General features: G+C 37.1%; 1 protein-coding gene and 1 non-coding gene across 5 annotated transcripts; one reads left to right on the forward strand and one right to left on the reverse strand.

Annotated features, from left to right (window-relative positions):
• Positions 1–5,634: 5,634 nt before the first annotated feature.
• On the reverse strand, positions 5,635–14,216 carry LOC115988166 (probable NOT transcription complex subunit VIP2). 4 transcript variants are annotated; one of them, XM_031111821.1, is made up of 15 exons: positions 14,046–14,182; positions 12,643–12,771; positions 12,046–12,154; positions 11,794–11,972; positions 11,568–11,616; positions 11,235–11,453; positions 10,646–10,855; positions 10,450–10,551; positions 8,560–8,648; positions 8,096–8,287; positions 7,361–7,792; positions 7,225–7,277; positions 7,096–7,137; positions 6,055–6,199; positions 5,635–5,946 (listed from the first exon to the last, which is right to left on the reverse strand). In XM_031111821.1, the coding sequence occupies exons 2-15, from the start codon at positions 12,658–12,660 to the stop codon at positions 5,887–5,889; spliced, it is 1,899 nt and encodes a 632-aa protein (XP_030967681.1). In that variant the 5' UTR covers positions 12,661–12,771; positions 14,046–14,182; the 3' UTR covers positions 5,635–5,886. The 4 variants fall into 4 exon arrangements, with proteins under 4 accessions (XP_030967681.1, XP_030967686.1, XP_030967676.1 ...); XM_031111826.1 differs by having other exon boundaries at positions 10,646–10,691; positions 10,845–10,855; positions 11,235–11,616; XM_031111816.1 differs by having other exon boundaries at positions 11,235–11,616; positions 14,046–14,216.
• LOC115956268 lies at positions 12,046–12,126 on the forward strand. Its single transcript, XR_004084288.1, has one exon. It is a non-coding gene; the product is annotated as a small nucleolar RNA snoR35 (small nucleolar RNA).
• Positions 14,217–20,831: the final 6,615 nt, after the last annotated feature.

The following is a 20,831-nucleotide window of genomic DNA, read 5'->3' on the forward strand; positions in this document are numbered from 1 at the left end:
TAAAATATATTAATTCAAAATATTTTCATTCTATTGTCTTCAGGATTCTATTATTGTGTTGTCACAAAACAAATGAATAGTAATAAATATTACATTACATCATCTTTTATTCCTTGTAATACCTATTCCTATTTAATTCTTGTTATAGTCTACCAAAGGAGAAGGGCTTTCTTGGTTTCAAGAGGGAAAGAGAGGAAGTGAAGGATACTTTTCAATGAATAGTTTAAAATTTTTATAAATAGTGACACATTTGTTTTACTAAGCAGGCCTTGCCATAGGTGCTTCATTCCTATCTTTCTTCTTGCAATCATAAGAGTCATTAGCTATTTATTTTCATTCTATCCTTAGCTGTGTATCTTCATTCTATCCGTCTTGTTTGAGCGTGCTAATGAATATCAAAGATTCTGTCTATCAGTGAAATAATGTCTGTCCTTTCTTTCTTGATTTTAGTCTGTGGATCTTCTGTCTATCTATGAATGTCTATAGCCTATGTTGTCATCCAAATCTTATGGTCTGTTTGGAAGTTTAGAAAAAGAGGAGAGGGGAGGGGAGTAGAGGGGAGGAGAGTAGAGAGGAATGATTCTCCTCTACCTTGTTTGGATGTTTTTAAAATTAGTAAAGGGGAAGGGAGTAATTAACTCTTCCTCTTGTTTGGATGTTTTAAAAATTAGGATGGAGAGGAGAGGAAATGATTTAAATAGACAAATTTACCCCTATTTGAAAATGGACTTGCAACATTGGTTTATGGTTAATTTATCAATTTTGTAAAGTCTTGAACTTGATTATCATTAGTTCAAATTTTAGAACATGTCAGTGATTTTTTTTTTTTTTTTCTGGAGAAGCATAAATAAAATTTAAAAAAAATAAAACAAAATACCCCTGGAAAGTTCAAAAGTCGGTATCCTTCTCCTCCGGGTCGACTCATCCGATCGGCAATCTCCATGGCGATTTGGAGAAGTTGAAGCAAGCATTACGACTCCGGCGACTGGACCAGTGGGTCAACAACCGTGGTTCAGGTCGGTGATGTACTTGATCGCGGCAGCGATGAGATTAAAATACTCGACAAGACCTTAAACGTGGTGAAAGCCAGCGGCGAAGTCACACCACGAACGGTAACCACGAGACCTTGAACGTGGGAAGAGACTTCTGGTACATGTCGGGCTACGATGGTTGATCAGAGCCTCCTCTGGCTCTCGCCAAAGTCGACGCCAACAACGACGACACCATGTTCTTCGACCAAATCCGACCAGAATCTCAGAATCCAAACACCTTTTACACAAAAGCACAAATCTAAAACAATGAAGCTTCAATCAAAGCAAACAAAAATAGTGAATCTCAGGTCTTTTTTTTTTCATTCACCTTAAAATTTTCTCACAAACCAAACAAAGAATAATCGGTTTCTAATTTTGTAATTTTGTAAATTTAAAAAGGGTAAATTGGGGAATTCATTTGGTCAATAATTTATCTACTCTACTCTCCTTCCAAATCTCTCCAATTTTGGAGAATTAAAAATGAGGGGTTAAAGGTAGTTGAAACCCCTCCAAACCTCTCTGTCACACCCCAAACCCAAAAGGGTCCAAAGCCTAAGGGAAGAACCATTAAAAGTGAGAACGTAGGAGATTTATTTATTTTTTCTTTCTTCCATTTGATAAAATAAATAAATATATTGATCTCTCCACAATTCAAGTCAGAGATCTATGACACTTTTACAAGCAAAACAAACTACAATCATGTGTCTCCAAATACACTTAACAATCCAACGTTCAAAATAAAATAAACACAAAGTCATGATCCTCTCTAAGGTATGCAACCTCAATAGAAGATCTAGGCCTACCACACCCAAGACTAACAAACCTTAAGCATCCAACCTCCAATAGAATTGATTATGATCTCATTGAACTTTACAAGATTGAGTCACCAACCAATCATAGCATAAATCTCTCACTTAGCATAATGCTCCAATCACCACTAATAAAACAAGCTTCATGCCCGAGGTATAGCAAATTTATCTAAAAAACTATTGGAGAGTGTGGGATGAGCTAAAGCCCAGTAAGTAGCATAATTAATGGGGGTGGGGGAAATGCAAGTTTCATGATTATAAACAGTTTGCAAAACATGTTTTAGTTTGGGAAATTACTAACTAGATACTGCAAGATCATTTTTTTTTTTTTTTTGTAATAATGTAACAAGAATGATTAAATGATGAAACACAAAGTTTCTCAAAATAATACCATGAAACTGTATATTATAATCTGTGAGCACTAAAAATATAATTTCCAAAGCCATAAAATCTACATACATCTACCATACTACCACATAAACCGGTCAAGGGATCCACCCATTCACAACTGGCATGATATTGTCCTCTCTGGTATGCAGACTCTTAGCCCCATGGACAGTAGCCTCACCCATACCCTCAAGGTTTTTCTCTCCCCCCATGGGCAGCAAAGAGAGCGCGTCAAATAGGACCTCTCTTGCATGTGGTTTCTTGGCCCCATAGGCAGCAGCCTCACCCACACACAATCAAAGAAATGGGCAACAGGGAAGAATGCATCATCCAAAGTGAAAGGGCACTGACCTAGAGTTGACTCCATTGTCACAAAGATTACGAAAACCAAATCGGTTGATCACCGAGAAATCACACATGGCATGGTGTTAAAACCCCATAAGGCTCACAATTATATATTTTCTTTCAAATACATAGTTTATAACCAAGTAGTTTCAGAAAAATCTTAAATAATCTAACTTCCACAAAGTTTGTAAGGTTTTCAACTTCATTCTTGACGAAAGATTTTCTAACAATTTCCCACATAACAAGACAAGATAAGCATCTTTAAATTTTCTAATATACCATAAAATCCAAGATTTCCTTATCAAAGATTAAATAAAAGATGCTCATTTTTCCATATCAACAATTCATGCATTTCCCCAAATGCAATACCAAATATGATGTATTTTCATATATAATCATACATATATTAAGGTTATGACACAATAGTTTTAGGAAAATATAATTTCCATAGGTAGTTTCCAAAAGTGTGTCTAACCCAAAAACATCATTTATGCAACATGTTTACTTTTTCAAAAATCTCATTAAAAAAACTACTTACCTCGGAAGGCCAACCAATTTTACCTCAATCGAGCACCACAAAATCAACTAATCCAGTCACTAAGTCCATCACCAAGAATATCGGAACCTAGAAACACAAGATCAAACCTATCAATAACAAGGTCTTTCACAAAGTACCATCACACATATCTCCATAAATCGTAACAATACCCTAAAATCAAACCAAAGGCCCTAAAGTCTAGCTTGCCCATCCTAAGACAAGTACCCTTCCCAAGCAAGAACCAAACAAGCATCCAAGAAACTCATAGTGCTGACACAACCAAAACATTTTAAATTCACTACCGCAAAAATGTGCATCATAAGATAATATAACATACTCATGAATCTCTTTGGGTACTAAATAATATATATAAGCTAAAGTTAAGATCAACCAAGGTTTGGGATTAATTCCACAATTTCTCAGCATTTTAGTCTTGCTTTCAGATTCAATACACAACAAGGCAGCCATTTATAAAAATTGTTTGGTCAATGAAAAGTTATCCGACTAATTCAAAACTTTAAGGGAACATTCCCCTATATGTATACAATGAACACAGAAAATTCAACCCAAAACGATTTTTCTGTAATTTATAAAAAATCATGCATTGCGGCTGACTGAAATCTGTCATGACAACTTTAGAAAATTGCTATAGTTGTAAGACTAGCCCAAATTATTTGAGAATTCACTCACATTAAAACCACCAGATATAAAGCATATTAAGAACAAGGAATCAAACCCAAAAATCTCATATAAACAACTTATCAAACACTTGGTATGCAAAAGCACATGCTCACACTTAACTTGCATAAATTCGTAGTTATCACTCCATTCACACCCACATTTGCCAAAGTCATCTAAAATGCAAAGAATACACTTCCAAAAATCAACCCAAACTTCCACAAAATCAACCCACACGATTTGCTTAAGGAAACCCAAGTTTTTAACCACGAAGAAACCCCAAATGATCATCATTTGTAAAAGCCCTTAACCATGTAACAAATAAATCCACCAAATCAAAAACTCATGTACTCAATCACATGTATACCACTCATGTAGCTTAGATTAGAAAGAAATCTCAAAAAAACTTGAAAAGCTACCGAACAATTAAGAGTTTTACCTTTAAGGCTTTGAGAGAATGGAGCGTATGGGGTTTCTGATGAGGTTCTTCAATGAAATCCGCCAAAAGTGGTGGTGGATGGTTGGTTTACCGGTGAGGGAGTGAGAGAAATAGAGGGAACTAGAGGGGTGTATGTGTGTAGGCTTCGGTGGCTAAGTGAGATAGGAAAATAGAGAAATGAAAGAAGGGGGGGGGCATACATATGGTGATAAGAGGAAGGGGCTGTGTTGATGGGAGCATTGTGGATTACTTGTTCCAAAATATCTTAGGATCAAAATTACCCTTAAAGTTTCTCCCATATTTAAATTAGCCCATTCCAAAATTAACTAAATACTATCACATGCCCAAATATTCAAAACTCCTCCATAAAATAGTTAACCACACTAATTAAAAAAAGTCCAATTTAGATATTATTCTCATTGGAAAAATTGCTTTTAAAAAAAAAAAATATATATATATATATATATTCGGGGTGTTACACCCTCTCCCTCCTTCCTTAAAAAAACTTCCAAAAAAGGTCATTGAATTACTCTTCCTCTCTCTACTCTACTCTCCCTCCATTTTTAAACATCCAAACAGGCCATTAGGGATCCTGAGAATCTTGGAATAGATCAGGGTGAGTCCTAAAATTTGGTGTGGGGGGAGATTCTATCATGGTATTATCTTCATCATATGAAATTTGTGATGTTGCCTCTAATAGCTGTCTTGAGACTGAAGCTAATTGGCATTGAACTTCGACTTTTCTCAAGAAGGAAATCAGGGGTCGAGGTGTCTGTTTTGCAACACCACCTACGACAAGATCAACATCCGCAACACCACCAACACCCACTGCAACTCCACTCACCCATGTCACCACTTGAGAGAGAGAGATGAATTAAAAAAATGGGAGCAGAGTTTACAAGAGCTACAAAGCTTATGTATTTTAGACAAAAATATAGAGCTGTAAATTTTTAAAAAATGATGCACAATCAAATGCTTATCAAACAAAATATGTGGGAGAATTAAAATAAATAAATAAATAAAATTTAAGTTACGATATCGGTCATTTTAGAGGGGAAATAAAAATCTATATTAGAGAACACAACGTGAATCCTCCTAAAGCCTCAACACATTTCTTTAATAGAAGCATAATTTTTTCTTGTGACTAACACTGTCGCACACAAAACACGTCAAACTTCATCATAATGATACATGCCAGACCCCTGCAGTCTTGCAGCAGGTCTCCCAAGTTCCGAGTTCTTCCGTTGCTAGCTAGACTCGTTCCACAATCAAGATTACATGAAGAAGACTCGTGTAACCGAGTTAACAATTTCTTCCACTGAAATTACAGTAACGTAAGCACCATAACTCACACACTACAACCATTTTTGGCCAAAAGGGTTCGAATCAATTATTTAAAGGGGGTACTGTTAAGAACTTCCAAGACCAATGGGTAACTTCGAAAACATCCAAAATCCAAAGGGACAAGGCTGTCAATAAAGCAAATGTGTGTAAAGACTAAAAATTGATTATGTAAAGGGAAAAATAAAAGATACGACTAAAGATCACTACAAGATCGATAAATTGCTTAAAATTGCCTGATACATTGAACATCAATGTTGCTAACTGAGTTTCTAACAGGATCCAAACTGAAACTTTACATTGTGAGTACAATATCTGTTAATGTTGAGGTAGCAACGGTCTCTTTTCCATCATCTCATACTGGACAATGAAATTATCCTGCAACCAAAATTATATGTTGGACACAGAGTAGAATTAATCAAAAATTGCTCAAACTTATAATTATATAGAAAATAATTTAAGGAAATGGGTGTCATTGGTCCAAACCTTGCGGATCATTTCAAATGTGTTTGGATCAAAACAGTGATAAGATCCTCTCTCATGAGTGTTTGTCTTAGCAAGCGGCTCCATGTTGGGGGCTCTTATGAACCATAATCGGTGCTCTTTGTGATAAAACCAGCCTTTAGCGTAACTGCCAACAGGTTTCACATTGCTTTTAGCAAAACAAGCTTCCATACCTTGTTAGTATATATTGCAGAAGCTAAAATACAAGTCACACAGCAGGTGCATGTTCATTAGTGGGAGTGAAAGCAACAAAATTAAATATCTTTGAAGAGCTGGAACTTCATATAAATACTTGAATATATATATACACACACATAATAAAGGATAAAAATTTCTCTGGAATTCTAATACACATGTATTGGCAATCTTGTGAACATTAAGAGAATAGAAAAGAGTTTTTAACAAAGAAGATTTTCTTTAAAAGCAATTTCTCTGGAATTCTTTCAGCGGGTCAGTATATAGAATTTTAACAAAACAAGAAAAGGACCATCTAAAGTGATGGACTTCTGCCGTCTGCAGTGCACTCTCACAAGCACAGGCCTCTCCAGTGCCAAAGAAAAATAAGACAAACAAAAGGTATTGTCAGACCCAACTTTATAATTTGTGGATTTAATTGTGGCCAAATCTGCACTAAATACAAATTCACACTCAGCAAGGAAGCAGCACCCTCTTGGGGCAAAATTAGATATATAATAACTAATTCAAATCACATTCCAACCATCCCATATATTGTCCATTTTGTTCTTTGTTGGACTAGAAACTTATTAGTAGATGAGATTTCACAAATATTTTTTTAATATTCATAGGATAGAACCATTATTCTTTCTTCAAATCAAATTTGATACAGACTACAGAGAATTTCTATTTAAAATAGAAGATTTAAAAATATAAATATTCAATCATATTAGAGGGATAATCCTGGTTCTCACAAAAGATAATATGATTCAGGAATTTTTCTAATAGCCTGGCTTCACTTTCATAATATTATGCCTTACATTGTACACACATCCTGAGAGAACTTACAGTTCATTAGCAGCATATAATTGGGCTTCATCTTTTGGCATGCTGCAAAAGAGAAGACAATGATTGCATTAAATTTAAAATCTTACGAGTCAGACAAGAAAGCAACAGAGATGCAGTAAAGAAAAGAACCTGTAAAATATGTAGAATAATGTTTCCAAATTAAACTTCGAAAAGTAACCTTGCTGCAACCATCCAAAAGAGATTAGAGCAGGAAAAATACATTAGCTTTCTCAATATCTAAAGGAAAATGATCAGCGCAGCTCACATGTAGCGGAGGTGGTTGTTTGGCATAATAACATTGTGGCACAGTAAACTCTGGATCACCTTTAGCCGGCTCATCAGACCATGGAGAACCAAAAGTTTTGTGAAGATTTTCTGGTGAATTCAAATTTAACCCAAGGGTAGTCAGGTCAATTCCAAGAGCAAGGGATGTCAGATCGGGATCACTCATCCTTATTACACTTAACAAGCCAAGCAAACCAAATGGATCTGGAGTAGATTGTGCAGCCTGGGCCTGCGCGGATTTAATGCCCTGATCTCTAAATGACTGATTGACAGTTGACATTTGTTGCAGACGAAATTGAGACTGGCTCTGGTGTTGTTGATACTGCTGGATGAGCTGATCATATGATCCCATACCAGATACTGTATTTGGAGAATTTAGAGGTCTTAGTCCAATGCCAGGAGGCCCACTGGTCTGAATGGGAAAAAAAAAAAAAAAAAAAAATTACGATGTTAGGTATACTTTTCATATATTGATGCAGGAGATAAATGCCTACAAATTAGTCCTATGTTGACCAAAAAAGCATTTATATGGTCCACCGCTCATAATTTCAGAAAACAAAACAATGTCAACAAAGCACATCAAATGTACACCATGGTGATTCCAAATTAAATTATAGAAGGGGGGGGGGGGGGGGGGGGGGGGAGATTAATTTCCACAGCCTCAAAGATCCCCTATTACTAGAAACAGACAATTTACAGCAACAAATTAGAATACCTGGGAGTGATATGTTGAATGTGAAGATGGGAACATATCTGAGCCATGTAAATGGAGAAGATCCTGATTGTTTAAAGGTGAAAAAGAGACACCACTACTACTGACTGATGGAGCATGTTGCTGCTGCTGTTGCTGCTGAGGACGATGGGATGAATACGTTCCACCTAAATTAAATCCAGCAGACCTACCCATCTGCACATTGAAAATTGGAAGAATTAGTGAAAACCCTGATATACAGCATATAGCATCAACTAGGAATACCCAATGGTTGTTTGCCATCCCAACATTACTGATAAGAACACCCATTTTCATTTATGAAACTCATGACAAGAAGCCATTAATCTATTAAGTGGAAAAATTTGTTTACAGAACTAATTAAAATGCTTATCAATTTTGATGGAGTGCCACCCCATTGTAAATTATCAATCACACACATTCTTCAATTTATACAATATAGGACTCACAGGAAAGTGCTGTGATTGCATCATCGAAACAGTATTGTCATGAAGTTGTTCCTTCTGGTGCATATCCATCGCATAATCTGCATTACCACCTGCATAAGATCTAATGATACAGTCAACAACAAATGCTAAAACAACCAACCAAACTTTATTACAAGAACAAGCCATACTTCCAAGCTTTAAGTGTACTTGAGTGATAAGAACATATATCATCCATCTGCACCCAAAGGTGAGACGGGAAACGTCCTAACATAGTATGCAGTTTTTTCTTTTTCTTTTTTAATTGGTAAGTTACACAGGGACCTGTGGGTCATGAACCCATGACCTCCTCCATCCCATTACTATGAGATGAGGAAGTTCCACTTCAGCTCTAATTGGCAAAATATAGAACATAAGTTATTAAATCAGTTCAGTATGTACAAAGATCTATTACATCCAATTGCAAAGAATCATCAAAGCACAGCAAAGAAGTTGATCCAAAGGTAACAATATGCATATTCCAAGACGAAATCTTGAGTGATGCAAAACATAAGTAATTTTCATTTCTCCTTAGCCATACAGAAAATTAAAGATGCTTGATCCAACAAATGTAGATGGATTTTTTTTTTTTAATAATTAATAACAAAGACAGATGAATTTTCACACCCAAGATCCCTATTTTCGAGGTGGCCAATGTCAAAAAGTATAGGTACGGTGTGAGGGGTGGAGAAAGCTGATGTATAGATATTCAGGACTATAATAGCACCCTTGTAACAAGATGTCATGTTTCAGTGTCAATATACTTGCAGAAAAAAAACAAAACAAAAAACAAACCTTGCATCACAGAAACCCTATGCAAAATTTCACACCACCTATATCTCTTTCTTTCTTTTTTTTTTTTTTTACATTTGGCTATAATTCATCAATACATAAACAAAACTGCACTATAGTTGGGAAATTGGATCCTTGGAAATCATTAATGATAGAAAGGACCATCTCAATTATGGAGCATTTCAAACCATCAATTATTAATATTATATGCCATAGTAACAGCTTCTTTGGAATGAAGGAAATATATGGAAAGGAATGGAATAAAAAAAGGCACACTACTAAAATTATAGATTTCTTTCCTAAATTATGGATTTATTTCCTAAATTACAGATTTCTTTCCTTTCCTTTCTTTCCATTCCATTTCTATACAATCTACTTATTCCATCCCATTCCATTCTCAATAAAACTCCCAAACAGTGTAAGAAAATGACCTCATCAAGGAGAAATTATAGAATCCTCTAGTGGACCACGTCACTTATCCACTATTCTACTAAAAAACTTCCACTTGTTTAAAATTGCTGAGTCAGTAATTAATTTCTATTTAAAAAAATTTTCTAACAAACAATTTTAAACAAGAGGAAGTTTTTTAATGGAATAGTGAACTACATCACTTTTCCACCATGTGGATCTTATAATTTCTCCTCATCAAGACATCCCTATCAATAGGAAATTCATAACCATGCAAAAACATAATGAATTTAATACAAACTCAAGCGGCCATTATTTTTTCTTTTTTCATCCATCTAATATTTGAGACATCATACTTTAATGACATCATGTCAATCCTAAGATACCAGGAAAGAAAAAGCCCTAAAACCCTTATTCTCACAAAGTACAACGTGCAATAAATAAGCTTTTGCATTAGCATTTTCGGCTGCTCTCCCACTGAGATTTCCCCCCCTTGCCAGTTAACAACGTAAAACTTAAGTAGCAGTCGAAACATAAACCTAGCTCTAAGGTATTACCTTCCATGCATGGCAAGTAATATTGGTAAGGAAGCAGGGTTTTAAAAAAATGTAAAGAATGCTTTACAGAAGAAGAACAGCCAATATTTATAGACCAGGTCAAAAGAATATACAGCACCTTTAAATCCTGGTAAAGCTGGAAAATCTTCATTTTGAATGCTAAACTCTTGGTTTTGTTGAACAATAGGACTAACACCAAGACCTTGCTTGCGTAGTGAACCTGTAATTTTTTTTTTTTTATGACATCTTAAAATTGACAAAGTGGATATCTGAAACATACAACAAGCACAATTGCAAGATTTTCCTTTGTTTACCCAGTTGTCCTTGGGGCCCTCCAGCGGAACTAGGACGACTTGTCAACTGAGGGAAGTCATTGATGTCAAAAGGAGAGCTGTCATTAGAATTCACATCATTTAACATTCCCATAGAGCTTAAATTATTTACTGCTTGGACATGGCCTTGAGAAAGTGTAACTCCACCAGTGGGATAGGAATTTCCTAGCATAGAAATTACCTGCGGAGAACCTGAATCCAGAAAATGTCATCTCCATATAGAATTATATCTCATTAAACATATCAAGACATAATTATTTATTATACATTCATAAAGTTAAAAAGGATAAAGTACAAATATGATGAACAGCTGTTCAAACCACACAGCAATTCAGAAGAATTGGGCCAAAATAAGCACATGAATATAGGAAACACAAGATACATCTCACTATAGAGATACTAGCACAAAGCATATAATAAGAATATTAGTGCAATATTATCTACAAGTGAAGCAACAACTAAGTATCTACAGATGCATGCAGAAGAAGATACTTCCAGAACTTCTAGAGTAAATCATCTTTCTCTTAAGCTGCTTCCATACAAGTAAAATCACCAGCTCAAGTTAATATACCTTGTGGAAGTGCACCACTCATCAATCGATTTTGTCCTTGCACATTCAAACTTCCAGATCCACTATTTCCACCCAAATTTAGCCGAGAAGCAAGACCAGGAACAGATAGTCCTCCACCGGACGTTATACTCCTCCCAATGTTGCCTCCACCAACCATGTTTCCCATAGAACTTGTAATCCGAGGACCTGCATTTCCCAAAATTGGGGATACTCCCAATCCTGGAACAGCATTCCGGTTACCAATTGCAGCAGAGGTTGGGAGAATTCCAGGAATAGAACCGCCAACTCCATTTGTGCTATTACTAAATCCAGGGTTTCCTACAACACTAATACCTCCTCTATTTGTGACTCCTGAATGTCCATGGGAGCTGCCATGAGATAACTGCAAAACAGTTTTGAACAAAGAAAAGATTGAGGTGATGGTCCAGAACTATGACCACGTGTAAGTATAATAACACACACAGAGATAAATAAGAGGAAAGAGAAATCTCAATCAAACTACAATCAATTATCTCGAACCATTTTTAGCAATTGCATATGGCATAGACAATACAAGCACCTGAGAGAGTGCGACAGGAAGATTATTTGATGCAAATCGCCCACTAGAAAGGCTGCCAGTAGGCTGTTGAACCCCACCAGAAGGAACATTATTTATTGCTGAGTTTCTTGATGTTAGTGTACCAGGCATGTTGGGAACGTTAAAGCTCCCATGAATATTGTGCAGCCCCTGAATGGCTCCTGCCAAAAAAATACTTGGAATTTCATTAATTCTGAAGAACACATGAGTGAAACTACAGCAATATCTACCCACCAGTGTGATGAAAAACGGGGGATGCAGCACCAGACTGACCAGAGAAAGACGTAGCAAAAGATCGCCCAGTACTATCTGGAAGGTTTGAAGCCGAACTGTTGAGAGAAGACTGCAGCAAGAAAGCACAGTACATTTCACAATAAACAGATAAACCAAGTGAATTTGAATCACATATTACACACACACATGCATAAATAAATAAAGAAGACAATTTCGATTGACATCATATACTCCATAATGCAACTATGCTAAACAAAACCACATAAAAGATGCACCACAAATCTAATTACAATGATTCACCTCTCCCAGACGCCACAAAGTGGTATGACCTTTTTTAAAGACCCTAGATCCAAAATAAAATAAGGCACCAAAACAAACACGCAAAACTCACAAGTAGTTCTTAAAAGAACTACAACAAAAAACTGCATGTTTCTTACAGACCAAAACTTAACATTCAGCAAGTAAATGCTCCAAAACTGTAGCAATATAGAATAAATCTGTAGGTATAAGACAACAGACAAAATAACCAAGACAGGCAGAGGTGGCCAAAGCTCACAGTCCACAGAAAGAAGAATTCATGTAGATAAGAGACAATACATTAAGTAACCCCGACATTGCTTGAGCATCAAAAAGTCATTCGTTGTTGAGAAACAGCGCTCCTAGTCTAAAGAGTGAAAAGATTGGTGGACAATGAATAGTTTTGCTCTGTGATACTCAACTTATAGCCTGAAAAGAACAACATGTTTGTAAGAGAAAGATCGAAAGATCCAAATACTGAAAGAAAATCTGCAGCAAACAACCAGTAGAAACAAATGAACAAACCACAAATGTTGGAAGCACTACACACTCGTCAAAATACTTATGATTAGTAGTTGATTACTACGCAAAAACTATAAAAAATTAAAAATTAAAAAAAAAAAAATCCCATGACAAAAACCTTATGCTTCTCTGAAGTTTTAAAACCTAGAATCACATTGAGGTTTATGCCACGCTTTCTAAAGAAAACTACTGTCTAGCATCAACAATGCTTAAAAATAAAATCCGGGGTTTTCGTACTTTATTTTGTGAACATAAATAATATTTCAACTTTCAACAACCACACTTTGACACATGAACAGGTAACTGATTTGAACAAAACCTAGAGATTAGTACAGCATCAGGTGTAAAAATCAGACCAACCCAACCATATTCCTATCACACTACATAAAACAACACCATTGACAATAACAGAACCACCTAAGAATAGAGCTCTGAATTAGTTTAAATATCAGAACATTTCCTCACAGACACAAAATAAATTTGTATTATGCATCAAAAAATAAATAATATGCAATTGAGCTACTACAACAACCAAACCTTAATCCCAAAACTTTTGGGGATATTCTACTCGTACTATAAAGCTAAAAATTAGCTAACCACAATATTTTCCATACCTTACTAACAACTCAATGCAATGTACCTACCTAGTGTTATTATGCAACATGCAAGACCACATAACTGAGGTTAAATCACCAAAAAGAAAAACAAAATATTACTTTTCCGTTTGGTTACTGAGAAAAATGAAAGATATAAGAGAAACTACGAATCCAAAGTGTAGATTTCTCATCTTCTCAGACTGTCTGACTTAGTTAAAATAAGCTTTCCATTTCCCTCAAAATACTAATCCAGCAATGAAAACGCGTATTTCACAATTTCCACTGTTTTCCTACCCCCAATTTTTCTTAGCCCCCAAAAAGAAATTAGATGCAAAAAAATAAACTACTAGTCCTATACTAAAACATTCACCAGAAATAACAAATTTAAAACTCAAAAAATCAAAACCTCGTCGAGAAACCCTAATCTCGCGATCGAGATTGATAAAAGAAACGATAAGGAACAGTTTAAGAGTGACATAGAAAAGAGGATCTGAACCGAACACATGAACTCGTAGCGATTCGAGATCGAACTCGGGACGAGTCCGAATTAACTCGGTCGCGCACAGAGAGGGATAGAGAGAGTACCTGAGAAGTAGATCAGCGAAAGAGAGAGAGAGAGAGAGAGAGGGAAAGGAAGGGTTTTGATTCTGAGTCAAAGAGCGAGTTTGGGTTTTTTTTTTTTTTTTTTTAATGTGCGTGCGCCCTAGATCGAGAGAAGGGAAGAAGAGAGAGAAGAAAATAGAAACACGGAGAAATAAATAGCTTCTTTTTTTTTTTTTTTTGAGAAACAATAAATAATGGCTTTGATCACATCAAAAAAATAATAATAATGGCTTTGATTTCACGATAATTAGAATAAAGCAAAAATATTAATGAAAATCGGTATAGTTTGTATGCGGCGGAGCCTTGTTGAAACCATTTATATACAAGTGACTTTTTGATGATGAGGATGGGAGGGATGTTTTCTTCCTTCGCTTGTTTTTAAAAAAATATGATTGAAAATAATTTTTTTTAGTAAGTTCGTTACATTTTTACAACACTTTTACAATAAATTATGAACTTGTTTGGTAAGAGATTTCTAGTTATTTAAGTTTTGTAAAATACGTGTGGTTAAAAATATATGTGGAAATAAGTGTTGTGGTATTTAAACAACAGTTTTTGTTGTTTAAACATGGTTACCAAACGGAGCCTATATGTAATAAATTGTTATTTGTTCTAATTTAAACCTACCACTGAAATTGTTATTGGTTCTAATTTAAACCTACCACTGAAATTACTTTTTTTACCCACCAATAACAACCCATAAGAGCTTGCCACTTATAATTTATTGTGAAAATATTATTAACATAATATTTTTCTAAATAAAAATATAGATTATGCTAGTTTAAATTTGATTTTATCTGTTAGAGCATTTGCATCAGTTCGTCTAAAAAAATCTATCTATTTAAGTGTAAGAAACTACTTTTTTCTATTTTAAAAATAACCACTTTTCAAACCACTCACGTCGTATTATCTATTTTACACTCTATTATATTTAAATAATAATTTTTTTATTATTACTACTAGCCTCTAAGCACGCACTCATGAACGTGCTCAGAGGCTCTTTAGTTTTTTTGGATAAACGTTAATAATTTGCATCTATTATAATTTAGAAATATATATTTTTTATTTTTGAAACAAATAAAAATGATAAACTTTAGTGATAAACAATAATTCTAATTTCTTTTTTAGGAATTCTCTTTTTGAATTCGAAATGAAATTTATTATTTAACATTTATGACCCTATTAATAAATAAAATTACCCTTCATTAATGAGTGTATTTTTTAATCACATAAAAATCCAGTTAAAAGAGGGGAATTCTTTTATATATAGTATAGATTGTCTTCTTTTTTTTTATATCTCATCCTCAAGTCTTTCCCCTCTAAAAGAAGTCTCTCCTTCTCTCAGCCCTCTCTTTCACTCGTGTCCCTCAAATTTTCTCTCTCCTTTAAGCTCTCTCTCGTACAAAGTCACGACATCGAAACACCAATTCTCCTCTTTGAAACAGTCAGTCAAAGCATACACCAACAACAACAGTTTGGATTTAGGTTTGGGTTGATGGGTTTTTCGTTGAAGGTTTGATTTTGGGTTTTCAATTGTTGAGTTTTTCTTTAAAGGTTTGATTTTGGGCTTTCTGTTGGTGGGTTTAGGTTGATTTTTTATTTGATTTTCCTTTTTTCAGTTGATTTTGTGATTGAAAGATGTTGAGGGCCATTTGTGAGAGCCCAGGCAGACAGAAAGAAAGCCCAAATAATATGGGCAATAAGGAATTGACAAAATAGTTAGCAAAAAACCATTAGGCCCAAATGGCAGGAATAATGGATCACAGGCCCAACAAATAAACAAATGGGTCTTGAAGAGGCAAGTGGGCTCAAAGAAGCCCGGAAAGAAAGAAATGACATCCCATGGGTAGTGTATGAGGTAGAAAAGCAAGAAATGGTCGTCTTAGGCCCAAGGCAATGCAAACTAAGAAAGTAAGAGGTTTATGGCAGGCCCATGAACCCTAAGGATGAGAATAAGGTTATTGGGCCAAGGAAGCCCAATGAAATTAATAAAAAGCCCATGGGAGTGTGAAATTAGCAAATGGACTGAGGAAGTCCAAAGAAAGCAAACGGGTCGTGGATGCCTAAAGGAAAGCCCAAAGGGACATAAGAGCCCATAAGTAAAAGTAAAACAGTGGCCATGACAAGCCACTGAGAGAAGGAATAAACGGCTGGTCCAAAAGAGACCCAGCAGGATTAAGTTATTACGGCAGGAATAACAATACAACGTTGCAAGAAATAAAAAAAATCAAGAGTGGGCCAAAGAAATGTAAGGCCCATCATCAAACAAAGTCCAACTCTTGAATGGAGTGGGAAACCAAAAAAAAGCCCACATAAAAGGTCAGAAAACACGAACAGAGAGTCTTCAGATCACGGCAAATGCATAAGCAACAGGCAGACTTTTGGACATATCTGAAGGGAAAGCACGTGCAAGGCCCAAGTACCACCAGCCTGTACCTAGCTAAAATGGGACGTGGTGGAGCCGTGGGCCAGAGGTAAGAGGTAAAGGGGGTATGGTTTGGTGGTGGAGAAAGGGGAAAAGATCTATTTTGCGGCTCCTGCCCAAGCCTTTTTGGAAGGTACGTCCTGCTGGGATGACAGACCACCTAAAAGAGACAGGGTTGAGGGGGGAACCGTTAGGTGCATGCCTTGAGGGAAAGAGAGAGAAAGCATTTATGCCGTGGCAGGTAAGAGTGCTACGGTGGACTAAGGAATGAAACAAATCTGCCTTTATTTGGCAAGGGTGAGTGTCACACAAACTTGGTGGTCGGCAAGTACGCCCAGACCAGACAAAGGCGGTTAAGGGGCAAAGTGATAAAACATTGGCCACAGCAGGCACTATAAAAGGGCCCTTGCCGTGCCCTGAGAAAAGGATCAAAAAACAGAGTATTCACAGAGTAAAAAAGAAAACAGAGTAAAAGAAAAGAAAAAAAGATAAGAAAGAAAACAGAGAAGAAAAGAGAGGAAATTGAAAAAAAAAAAAAAAGAGATAGTACAATGGGCATGCACCAGTAGATTGGTTTCCCTCTCTCCCCCTTCAAATCCTGCTCTCTTCCAAAATGTAACAAGGATTCCTTTGGGCAATAACCATTCAGGTCCGACTCCCTCAAAACCATTAATCCCCACGGCAGGATCCTTTCCCGGGAGATTATTTGCATTGAGAGGAGGCGTTCTCCCCTCTTTGTTTTTGCTTCGGCAGACCAAACTTAAAACTTAATTTATGCCCATTTTTTATTAGTTCATATTATCTTCTTTCTCCTTTACTTTCTCTGTAAATGACATTATTATGATTGTAATCATGTTTTATAAGTAGGGATTACTTGGCCATTTTATTTAAATAGTCAGAGTACTCTATTTTGCTATTATTATTATATCTATCTGCCGTAACTCATCTAAAACAGTTCTGCTTGCCATAAGCCTACTCCTGGCAGACGAGGCATAGTTTGTGCACAAACCGGCCCAAGTTGAGTTACAATTGGACCGGCCCCAACTCCCTTACTCAGAAACATTCAGACCCATTACCGCAGGAGGCAGCTCAGCCCAACACACAATACGCAAAAAAGGCCTCTACAAAAGATCATGTGTTGTAGTGGGTAATGGTGGTGGTGGTGGTTAGGTGGTGCTGGGTTGTAGGTTTTCCGTTGAAGGTTTGATTTTTGGTTTTCTATTGATGGATTTGGGTTTTTTGATTTAAGGTTGATCTGGGATTTGATTTTCCTTTGTTTTGGGTTGATTTTTATGATTGGAATATCATGTGTTGTAATGGGTTGTGGTGATGGAAGTTGGGCGATGGTAGGTGATTTGCAAAAATGTTGTCTTGTTTAAATGGAGAGAGTGTTGTAATGGGTTGTGGTGATGGTAGTTGGGCGGTGGTAGGTGATTTGCAAAAATGTTGTCTTATTTAAATGGAGAGAGAGAGAGAGAGAGAGATGGTAAAAAAAAGTGAGGGGAATTGGGGAAGAGACACATATGAGGAAAATAGACTAAAAAAGATAAATTAATAAAATATTAAATACAAAATTACATAATAGTGTATATTTTCACAAGTTTAGCTAACTTATGCAAGAGAATTTTGGAATTAAATGTGCAAGATTGACCACTTTTTTCATTTTATATTTCATGGATGTGAATGCTCTTATTTTGGAAAATAATACTTTAAATAATGTAGCACTAATCCCCACATAATTCATGGGTCTTAGGCTCATTGGTTTGGAAACTTAAGAGCAATTGCATCAGTCATTACAAAATACAAAAAGTGCAAAAATTTGCACAATATAACCAAAAAAAACACCTTCATTAGTCTTTCTAAACCTTTGTAAATATACAAAGATGTTACAGTAACCGTGTAAATATGCATGGTTACTGTAACTGTGCATAAATTAGTTTTTTATTATTTTCTCTCACCCCAGTTGATAGTTATTATCAGATTCTCTATTTTTCCCCCCAACGTTTATAACTCTTGACAAAAGAAGAAGAAGATGCAACCACCAACCCAGCAACACCCAACCACCACCCTTACTACAACCTAGCACCACTAGTTGAAAAACCAAAATCAACCTAAAACCATACCAAACCCAACTCAAATCAACTCAAACCCATCGGAAAACCCATCCTAAACCCAATGTTGTTGCTACCAATATCACCTTGCCAATATCATTGCCGACGTTGCTATTGCCACCAGATCTATCGTCGATAGGCTAGGCCGGGCTGGGCTTTGCTTGTGAGAGCAAACTCAATGGAAGATGAGAGAGATGATGGATGAGAGAAAACTGAGAAGAGAAATTTGATGGAGAGATGATGTAGCTGAGAGGGAGAGAGATGATGGATCTGAGAGATAAGAGAGGCGGAGAGTTCAAGGGATGAGTTTGTGGGTTAGGGATAAAGAGAGGTGAAGAGTTTGAGGAGGAGACATGTGAGAAATTAGATAAAGAGATAAAGAGATATTTTATTATTTAAATAAAATAATATTAAAATAAGAATAAAAAAATATTATCTATATAAAATAGAATGTGTGGGGCCCGGCCCAGAAATAATGGGCTACTCCAAAATCAGGCCCATCCGAGGAGCGTCCTGCCCGAAGAGAAACCACACATGAAGCACTATTCAATCCCAATAATGAGAAGGCAACCTTTCCGAGGAGCAACTCCTCCTCGGACGTCACGAAGTCCAGACGGGGAACTCTCCCCAGCCAACTCAGTTCACCCTCTCAACATATAAAATGAATAAAATCCAAAATATCCCAGGGAGAGCTACCACCACATTAATTGCGCCCCAACCACCCTCTTGGCCGCATTAATGAGGAAATGACCCCTGAACAGTACCGTCTTGGCCTCTGCAACTCACATGGGGAGAGATGAGGGCGTCTGATGGGACAGGCACTCAAGTAGATGCTTAGATGATCAACAGGTGTAAGGTTGAGATGAGAGGAAGGGAACTATATAATGTAGTGGAGTCCCTCAAAGAAGGGGACGAAAAATTCTGTATGAGGAACTGAAGAAATAAACTTACACGTGAGAGATCCATCCTGGTGTTTTCATTTTCTACAACAATGCTATCCATATATCAGACCGAATAGACTCACTGAGACCAAGTTCTTTGACCCATCCTCTACAAATATTTATTGTGGGTTGCGCTTTGGGCCAGGGCCTGATCAATCGAATTTGGGCCGGGAAAATCGTGCAACCACAATTGGCGCCGTCTGTGGGAAGAACTAGAGCATCAGCTAGCACAACGGTCAAGCATGGCAGAACTAGGTCCGCACCAGGAGAATCCTCACCAGGCTGACTCCCAACAGACACAACCCGCCGAGTCCCAGAGGCAAAATAACCCCGTCAACCCAGGCCACAGGGGAAATCGTGAGGGAAGTGCGCATACTATCCGGACAAGCCAGAGTCACACTCAGATAGGTAGTCACGTGTCCCAGAAGCGAAATAGTCACCAGGCCATGCAGCGAGAGATAGATGATCTGAAGAGGAAGCTACGACGAGCACAGCGAAGGCGATCTCCTTCAGACTCAGACAAGTCCTCTAATGCGGAGGATGTGAGTTACCGACGGAGGTCAAGGACCCCCCCAAGCGAAACCTTTACCTACGAAAAGGAACCACGCCCTGTGCGGAAGTATGAGAGCACATCTAGTAAGGGTTCGGGAAACGACGCCATGAAGAAGGCGTTGGATCAGGTTTCAAGGTCCCCCTTCACGTATAGAATTGAAGGGGCTGAGCTGCCTCGACGGTTCAACCAACCAGCATTCGCCATCTATAGCGGTCGATCAGACCCGGTAGAGCATGTGAGTCAATTTAACCAAAAGATGGCAATATACTCGCAAAATGAGGCCCTTATGTGTAAAATCTTCCCGTCCAGCTTGGGATCAATGGCGATGAGGTGGTTCAACGGCTTGAAGACAAATTCCATAAGCTCTTACAAGCAGCTCACTCGGGATTTCTGCTCTCGCTTTATCACCAACACCAGAGTCCCCAGGCCCCTCGGTTCGCTATTGTCCTTGTCCATGCACGAGGGAGAGACTCTGAAAGCATACTCCGATAGATACTGGGAAGTATATAATGATCTGGATGATAACCACGACGCTGTCGCTATCAGCACATTCAAAAGCGGCCTCCCCACCAACCGTGACTTAAGGAAATCCCTCACTGGTAAACCGGTTGCCAACGTTGATCAGTTGAGGGATAGGATAGACAAGTACAAAAGAGTGGAGGAAGATCAGCTGCAAGGGAGGGGGAAGGAGAAGGTTATCCACCCCAAAGCAAATGATTTCAGGTCGGAACGGCACAA

This window comes from Quercus lobata, chromosome 1 (assembly GCF_001633185.2).
Source record: "Quercus lobata isolate SW786 chromosome 1, ValleyOak3.0 Primary Assembly, whole genome shotgun sequence".
Classification (NCBI taxonomy): domain Eukaryota; kingdom Viridiplantae; phylum Streptophyta; class Magnoliopsida; order Fagales; family Fagaceae; genus Quercus; species Quercus lobata.

Bases quoted from the DNA above. Each gene is read 5' to 3' on its own strand.
- LOC115988166 (XM_031111816.1), bottom strand. The intron at 10,856-11,234 runs GTATATTAACTT...TTCTGGATTCAG, and splicing joins GAGTGGTGCACTTCCACAAG to GTTCTCCGCAGGTAATTTCT. The intron at 8,288-8,559 runs GTGAGTCCTATA...TTCAATGTGCAG, and splicing joins TGCAATCACAGCACTTTCCT to ATGGGTAGGTCTGCTGGATT.